Source organism: Pyrus communis, chromosome 10, assembly GCF_963583255.1.
Source record: "Pyrus communis chromosome 10, drPyrComm1.1, whole genome shotgun sequence".
Classification (NCBI taxonomy): domain Eukaryota; kingdom Viridiplantae; phylum Streptophyta; class Magnoliopsida; order Rosales; family Rosaceae; genus Pyrus; species Pyrus communis.
In genome coordinates this window covers 19,316,525-19,325,740 of record NC_084812.1, presented here as the reverse complement: position 1 = coordinate 19,325,740, position 9,216 = coordinate 19,316,525, and the positions used below count along the sequence as shown (strand labels likewise).

Sequence of the window (9,216 nt, the reverse complement as noted above, 5' to 3'; positions counted from 1 at the left end):
GATGTTGATTAAGGATGCATACTTAGTTTGCATGCATGAATTTGATGCTAAAATATAAGGGAATTTCACCTAATCGTTATGACCTTATATTTATAAGTAGTGGAGGTTGCTAGTCACAATCTTATTAAGTAAATCCTTGGCTGGAGTATCATGCAGTGCATAGTTACGAATCTCATGTCAATGCTTATGATTTTCATAGAACTTAATGATCTTTGATATGTATCTCTATCATGCAGTTCATATAGGGAACTTGATAAGAATAATTTGATTGTGTCGCTGAGTCCAATTCAATGAAATTACGAAAATCTGAGAGTTAATTTACGTAGTTCACAATTAATTTAGGGCATTGTCATTCATGGTCTATGGGAATAATAACTGGAAATCGATTTGTATGCATATGTGTCATGTGTGGAGATGAACCCTCTAGCTAGCCATTCACCCATTAAAACACCCAATTTTGTCCAAAGTTGTTTAGAGTCTTTATATCTGTTTGTTTTTACTTTAAATTCGTCAAAAACCACTTCCCCCTTTTTATTTCGTGTCTTTTAGTTAAAATCTGTTTAAACTAGTTTCTTTTTAGTATTTTGAGTCTAGTTTAGTGTAATTGAGTCTAATTTAAGTAGATTGGCATTCCCTCCTAATCCCTGGCCTAGAACAATCCCTACTTATACATACTATAACTACATAAAAAGGGTTTAATTTGTGTGTTAGTTTATATCACATCAAATTTTGGCGCCGTTGTCATGGATTAGCAAAATTGCTAATCTCCCATTTGTTTCTATTTTGCTTTTCTTTGTTTTCTAATTTTGTTTTGTTTTCTTTGTTTTAGGTACTAGTGCATAACTCGATGTTCTCAACATGTTCGTGCACATATATTGGAGTTTGACGACGATTTTGAATGAACTTTGAGAAGGAAGAGGAAGCAACCAGAACCCAATCCACCTAGTTCTAGCTCTGAATCTGAATTTGAAGAAGAAGAGGAAGAAGAACAAGACATGGCGGTGGACAATCGACAATCAAGGAACTTTCGACAATGTTGTTCCTATTTGCATTCAATAACCTAGGGCAGCTCCGGACAAGACCGATGAGTTTGAATTAAAGTCTAGTTTGCTGCATCACATTCCCAAATACCATGGGCTATCCATGGAAGATCCGAACAAGCATTTGAAGGAATTTAAAGTAGTATGCTCGAGTATGACACCCATTAAAGTGGATGGGAATATTTTGAAAATGAAAGCCTTTCCATTCTCTCTTTTGGAAAAGGCTAAGGATTGGCTCTATGAACTAGCACCTGGAACTGTCACTTCTTGGGAAAGCATGAAGCGAGCATTCTTAGAAAAAAATTTCCCAACTTCGAGAGTCATTCTTTTGAGGAAGAGGATTAGTGGAATTCAACAAAGCCAAGGAGAATCCTTTCCAGCATATTATGAGCATTTCAAGACTTTAGTTGCATCATGCCCACAACATCAAATGAAGGAAGAGCTTCTAATTCAATATTTCTACGAGGGACTCCTTCCAATTGAAAGACAAATGCTAGATGCTTCAGCAAGTGGTGCTTTGGTTGACAAAACCCCAGTTGCTGCCAAGATCCTCATAGCCAATCGAGCCTTGAATGCACAACAATTCGAGGGAGTTGGACAAAGAGACCCCCCACGGCAAACCCAAGTGAATGAGGTAAGTACAGTTTCTGAAATTCAATCTCAATTGGCTAATCTCACTGTTATTTTGTCATAGGTTTTTGATAGATCCAAAGTGCAAGAAGCAAGTGTTTGTGGCGTGTGCACTATGCAAGGACATTCCAATGATCAATGTCCTCAATTGATAGAGAATGGAGGATGGGAAAGTGCTAATGCCGTAGGATATCAATGCCAAAATCAACCAAGGCATGACCTATTCTCTAACACCTATAATCCAGGCTGGAGAGATCATCCAAATATGAAGTGGAGGGAACCTCAACAAACTCATCAACAAGGCAGATATAGACAGCCACCTCTGGGACTTTATCAAAGGCCATTCGCATCGCCACAACTTCCACCACAATCTGCCCAAACAAATTTAGGTTCATCGTTAGATAATGATAAAATTCTTCAAGTACTAACTTCTTTGACGTAGGGCTTACAAAACCAAGCCAAGGAGATGGTGAATGAAAGAATCAAATGGGGTAGATGGCGGAGTTCACGGGACAATTTAGGGAACAAGGCAAGCTACCTAGTTCAACCGTTGTGAATATGAAATGAGGCTTTGAAACCGCCAAGGCCATCATGTTAAGAAATGGCAAGGAAGTTGGAACCGACCCACAACCATCCAAATCTAGCCAAAAGGAGAACGAGAAACTACAACTCGAGGAGGAGGAGGAGAAGGACAAAGCCACGACAAGGGTAAAACAACCTTTGTCGCAGCCACCTAGGGATCCTAAACAGACCAATTCAAGTTAGGTCTAAATTCCGTTAATTCTAACCCTATTCCACCAAATGTGTCTTTCCCTCGCAAATTTATGCAATCTAAGAAAGAAGAGAGTGACAAGGACATTCTTGAGACGTTTAGAAAGGTGCAAGTCAATATCCCGCTCCTTGATGCAATCAAGCAAGTTCCAAAGTATGCTAAATTTTTGAAAGAGCTTTGCATAACAAGGAAAAAGATTTCGAACAAGGAAGTGGTACGGGTTAGTGAGAATGTTTCAGCGGTTTTACAAAGGAAATTGCCTCCTAAATGCAAAGATCCAGGTAGTTTCACAATCCTTTATGTTATTGGCAATACTAAGTTTGAACATGCTATGCTAGATTTAGGTGCTTCCATTAATGTCATGCCATACTCTATCTATGCATCTATGAGCCTAGGAGAACTTAAAAACAATGGTGTTAATATTCAATTAGCTGATCGTTCTAATGCATATCCAAAAGGAGTTTTGGAAGATGTTTTGGTGCAGGTTAACCACTTGATATTTCTAGCAGATTTTTATGTGCTTGATATGGAAGATTCAGCCCAATCCACCCATTGCTCATCCTACTTGGGAGACCTTTCATGAAGGTAGCCCGCACCAAGATAGATGTGTTCAAGGGGAAGTTAACAATGGAATTTGATGGTGAGATTATTGATTTTAACATTTATGAAGCTGTAAGGTATCCTAAAGATGATCATTCTTGTTTTTCTATTAATGTATTCGATTCATTGGCGCAGGAATACCTTGACGGCCTAAACGAGGATGCCCTTGAAACAACCATTACAAGAGAAATGGGACTCAAAGACCAAGGGACAGAATCTATGCACACTCACGGCAAGAATAAGGACTCCCTTGCCGTGCCCAATTGTGAAGAAGTGGAGATGGTGGCTGCCCTTGAGTCCTTGCCACAACATATTGGTAAGCCTCTAATCCCAATTCCAATTCCCGTTTCCAGTAATAAGTTGTTACCTTCAGTGATTCAGGCACCCTCCCTTGAGCTTAAACCATTACTAAATCATTTGAAGTATGTCTTCTTGGGAGATAAAGAGACTTTGCCCGTCATAGTCTCTTCATCACTCACGACATTGGAGGTGGAAAAACTAGTTCGGATGTTGAAGGAGTACAAAACAACCATTGGATGGACCTTGGCCGATATTAAGGGGATAAGTCCTACAACATGCATGCATTGCATACTTCTAGAGGAGGGGGCTAGACCAATTCGAGAGGCTCAACATCGACTCAAACCTCCAATGATGGAAGTTGTGAAAAATGAGATTATTAAGCTTCTTGATTGTGGAGTGATTTATCTAATTTTGGATAGTCGTTGGGTTTCATCGGTTCAAGTTGTTCCAAAGAAATCTGGAGTCACCATGGTGAAGAATGCAGAGAATGACTATAGAAAGCTCAACGCCACCATGAGGAAATCTGGTTCAAGTTGCCCATTCGTATCCAAACAGGTTGGAGAGTTTGTATTGACTATAGAAAGCTCAACGCCACCACGAGGAAATATCATTTCCCCTTGCCGTTCATTGATTAAATGCTTGAAAGGTTAGCTAGTCATTCTTTTTATTGCTTTCTTGATGGTTATTTGGGATATAATCAGATTGTTATAGCTCCAAATGATCAAGAAAAGACCACTTTTACTTGTCCATTTGGTACTTTTGCTTATCGTCGAATGCCATTTGGTTTATGTAATGCACCAGCCACCTTTCAAAGATGCATGGTAAGTATCTTTTCAGATTTTGTTGAGAAGATTATTGAAGTTTTCATGGATGATTTTAGTGTTTTTGGTGATTCGTTTGATGATTGTTTAACTCATCTCACATTAATCTTGAAACAATGCATTGAAACTAACCTTGTTTTAAATTGGGAAAAGTGTCACTTCATGGTAAAACAAGGCATAGTTTTAGGTCATATCGTTTCAGAGAAGGGAATTGAAGTTGATAAATAAAAAATATATCTTGTATGCTACTTACCCTCTCCCACTTCGGTGAGAGAGGTTCGTTCTTTCCTTGGACATGCAGGATTCTATAGACGTTTTATCAAGGATTTCTCGAAAATCTCTACACCTCTATGTCGACTCCTATGATAGGAGCATATTTATGTGACTTTGCTAGCTTATTTCCTTGCATTTACGGAGTTAGTTTCCATTTATTATAGTGATTTAATCTATTTTCGTATGTTTGTAGGTCCAATTGGCTAAAGTGGCAAGAAAAGACAATTTGGAGCATTTTGGAGCAGTTTTGGGCTTGGAATGGATAGCACATGCATGGAGCAGGGTGGATGGACGAAATTGAAGTTCAAGAAGGGCTAGCAATATGCTAAAGAATTGAAGAAATTAATTCAAGATTTGGAAGACAAGGAATCAGCTATAAAGAAGGAAACATGAGTCAAACTACCTTATTTTGACTTAGTCAATCCTAATCTTTTCCTACTTATGTTCCAGCTGCCAAGAGGATCCCTAATTAATTTAGCACACTTAAATATATGTTCTAGAAGGCCTAATCCTATTCCAAGAGGGATGCCGCACCTTTTTCCTTCTAGAATACCCTTTCCTTGCACCAAATCCCTTTCCCTTTCTCTCTAGGATATGCCACACCCTTTTTTTCCCTTTTCCTCTTGGATTATGATTTAATTAGCCTTTTTCCTTGAGGATTTGGTGTCCAAATCTTTCCCAAAACATCTAATTAATGCCTTTCCTTTTCTCCCTTCATCTATATGTTTCTGCCGCAAATCCCTAACCATTCATATGTTGCTAGTCACAATTGTGTTAAGTAAATTCCTGGCAAGAGTATCATGTTGTTCATAGTTACGAATGCCTTGTCAATGCTTATGATTTTCACAAAGCTTGATGATCTTTGATTGTATTTCTATTATGTTGTTCATGTAGGCAACTATTGAAGAATAATTTGGTTGCCGATGCGTTGTCCATCCAATTCAATGACTTAAGGGAAATTTGAGGGTTAATTAGTGTTGTTCACAGTTAATCTGGGGCATTGAGGTTCATGGTTTATTGGAAAAACAACTAGAAATCGATTTGTATACAAGTGTGTTATGTGTGGAGAAGGACCCTCTAGCTAGCCAATCACCCATCAATTCACCCAAATTCGTATCCCTTTACTTAGTTTCTACAATTTGTTTGTTTAAATTTTAAATTCGTCAAAAACCCAATCCCCTTTACTTTGTTGTGTCAAATTAGTTAGAATCTGTCCAAACTTGTGTTTTTAAGTGTTTTGAGTCAAGTTCCAAATCAACCTTTAGTTCTAGTTTGAGTCTATTTGATTATTTTGTGTTGTTTTGAGTCTCTTTAGTTTGTTTTGAGTTCTTTGAGTCTAGTTAAGTATTTTTAAGCCTAGTTTTGTGTTTCTGAGTCAGTTTTAAATAGATTAGCAATGTCTCTTAATCCCCGGCCTAGAATGATCCCTACTTACATCTTTACTACAATTGTCAATAAGAGGGTTTAATTTGTGTGCTATTATATATCACATCATCCTATGAAGCATGTGAGAAGGCCTTCAAAGACCTCAAGGAATTGCTCACTTCGGCACCCATCATAGTTCCACCAGATTGGAGTCTTCCTTTTGAGCTTATGTGTGATGCCTCAGATTATGCGTTAAGGGCTGTTTTGGGACAAAGGAAGGACAAGCAGCTGCATGTCATCTATTACGCTTCCCAGACCTATTGAACTACTCCACCATTGAAAAATAACTACTTGCTGTTATGTTTGCTTTAGATAAGTTTCGTTCTTATTTACTTGGAACTATAGTTATCATTTATTCTAATCATGCAGCTTTGAAGTATTTACTCATAAAGAAAGAGGCCAAACCAAGAACTACTTACTATTGTGTTTGTTTTAGATAAGTTTTGTTCTTATTTACTTGGAGCTAAAGTTATCATTTATTCTGATCATGCAGCTTTAAAGCATTTACTCACAAAGAAAGAGGCCAAACCAAGGCTTATTCGTTGGATGCTTCTTCTCCAAGAGTTCGATATCGAAATCCAGGACAAGAAAGGAAGTGAAAGTGTGTTGGCTGACCACTTGAGCCGTTTGGTACACGATGAGGATCCATTACCCATCCTAGAAGCATTCCAAGAAGAGAAGCTGTTATCCATTGAGGTAAGTGAGCCATGCTATGCCGATTTAGTGAATTATTTTGTATCTAAACAAGTTCCAAGCACCCTAAACAAGCATCAACGTGATAAACTTAAAAAGGATGCACAGTTTTATGTGTGAGATGACCCATACTTGTGGAAATATTGCCCTAATCAGATTCTACGTAGGTGTGTGCATGAATCAGAGTTTAATTCAATTTTAACTTTCTGTCACACTTATGCATGTGGGGGTCATTTTGGCATTCAAAGAACAACACTTGAAGTTTTAGAAAGTGGATTTTATTGGCTTACTATAATTAAGGATGCTAGAACTTTTTTTATAATTTGTGATTGTTGTCAAAGAACGGGCAATATAAGTGCAAAAGATTAAACGCCGCAAAACCTTATCTCTTCTGTTCAGATTTTTGATGCTTGGGGTATTGATTTCATGGGTCCTTTTCCTTCATCTCATGGTTTCAATTATATTTTACTTGCGGTTGATTATGTATCGAAATGGGTGGAAGCAAAAGCCACTCGTACTAATGATTGCAAAGTGGTTGCAAATTTTGTAAAAACTAAAATCTTTTCCAAATTTGGAATGCCAACAGTACTTATAAGTGATGGGGGTTCCTATTTTTGTAATCGAACCATTGAGGCGCTGCTTAAAAAGTATAACGTCACGCAGAAGGTTTCAACACCTTATCATCCTCGAATAATTGGACAAGCCTAAGCTTCTAATAGAGAAATCAAACAGATTTTGGAGAAGACAGTTGGGCCAACTCGGAAGGATTGGAGCTTGCGTTTAAATGATGCATTGCGGGTGTATCACACAACCTACAAAACACCAATTGGGATGTCTCCATTTCGACTCATTTATGGGACACCATGCCATCTTCCCATTGAATTGGAGCACAAAGCACATTGGGCAGTCAAAACGTTCAATATGGACATAGATGCCACTGGATTCCATAGGAAGCTTCAATTGAATGAGCTTAAGGAGATTCAGAATGAGGCTTATGAGAACGCTCATATTTACAAGGAGAAAATGAAGGCATTCCATGACAAGATGATTCGTAGTAAGACGTTCTCCATAGGGCAGAAAGTGTTGCTTTAACTCCCTCCTTCGATTATTTCCTGGTAAGTTGCATTTTAAATGGGTTGGTCCTTTTGTTATTACTAATGTCTTTCCTTATGGTGCAGTCCAAATTCAAATTTTAAAGACAGGACATGAATTCAAAGCGAATGGACACCGTTTGAAGCCTTATTATGAGTATTTTGAGGAGCATGTCGTGGAGGATATACCCCTACATGTCGTGGGCACTAATGGAGCTTGCATGGAGGTATCATCCGGCTAGAAGCTGTTAAAGCAAGTGCTTCTTAGGAGGCAACCAATGCGTTTAAATAAAGAAGACCTAGGAATCTCCGACTCCATAACCAGATTTGCGTTCCTAAACTCTACTCTTTATTGCTTTTACTTTGCCATAATTGTCATGCTTGTTAGTTGTGTTGTTTAATTGTTTGCGTGTGAGTCTATGTTTGAAACATTGAGGACAATGTTTGGTTTAAGTGTTGGGGGGGGGTTGTAAATAGATGCTTTCCATGACTTATTTTCGAATTTTATCACCTATCACTTCTAGAAGTTGTTACTCACTATTCTTAAGTGTTTTTATTGTGTTTTGAAGTGCTTTAATGTGTCCTATAACAGAAAATCCGAAAATTTTGAAAAAAAAAATTCTAAAAAGTTTGAGAAAATACCAACAAAGAGTCGTTTTTGTTTGTTTGTTTGTCTTAGGGTACCTTCCAACACAATGATGATGATTTGGTTTTTAATTGCATGACTATTAAAGAAAATTACAAACATGGATGGAAGTTTGATATGCTTTGTTGTAGTTGTCATTTACGAATTCACATGTAATCACAAAGAAAAAAAAAATCAGTTTTTGTAACATGCTTGAAGGAAAGAACTCAAACTAACGCTACAACCCTGAGAGACTTAAGCCTATACTTTGTTTGGAAAGTTAGTAATTTGTGATGTTTTTGTTTCCTAAAGTCGTTGCATGATCTCGTTATTTCTTTGCTTGGTTGCTACTTAGAATGCATTTTCATCACTATAGATCCAAATACTAGAACTCATGCCCGTTTCATTCACAGCATAAAATTGATTGCATAACATATAAACAAGATGAAGTTGTTTAGTTAAACCAGAGCCAAAAAGCCTTTACCTTTGCATAAGTATTGTAGGTTTAACCCCTTTGAGCCTTATTTAACCTATTTTCTTTGTTAGCCCACATTATCCATACCTAGCCTAGAATAGGACTATCCATACCCTTGTTCTTAAAGAATAGTGGAGCATGACATAGAGGGAATTCCTTTTCATCTACAATTGGCAGAAAAACAAGTGTGGGGGAAGGTTTTTCGTTGGAATTCTATGCAGTTGTACGTGTAATGTGCCAAAGAAAAAGAAAAGGGCACGAGGAAAAAAAACGTGAAAAAGGAAAGAAAAAGAAGAAAAAAAGTTGAGAAATAAGTGAGAATGAACTCACAAGTATTGGTTGTTGAAGAAAGGGTCCAAAAGTTTGAATCTGGCCCTAAGTGTTGTGTAAATCTCCCATGGGTGTTCAAAGTTGATTTCTGCATTCAAAAGTGAATTCTAAGTGTTTATTACATTACCTTGCTTACTATCG

General features: G+C 37.6%; 1 protein-coding gene across 1 annotated transcript; it reads left to right on the top strand.

The window, feature by feature from the left end:
- The first annotated feature begins 2,494 nt into the window (after positions 1-2,494).
- On the top strand, positions 2,495-3,025 carry LOC137747947 (uncharacterized). Its single transcript, XM_068488071.1, has one exon. It carries the CDS (start codon positions 2,495-2,497, stop codon positions 3,023-3,025), a length of 531 nt encoding a protein of 176 aa, XP_068344172.1.
- Positions 3,026-9,216: the final 6,191 nt, after the last annotated feature.

Excerpts from the sequence above, each read along its gene's own strand:
- LOC137747947 (XM_068488071.1), top strand. The coding sequence starts at position 2,495 with ATGCAATCTAAGAAAGAAGAGAGTGACAAGGACATTCTTGAGACGTTT.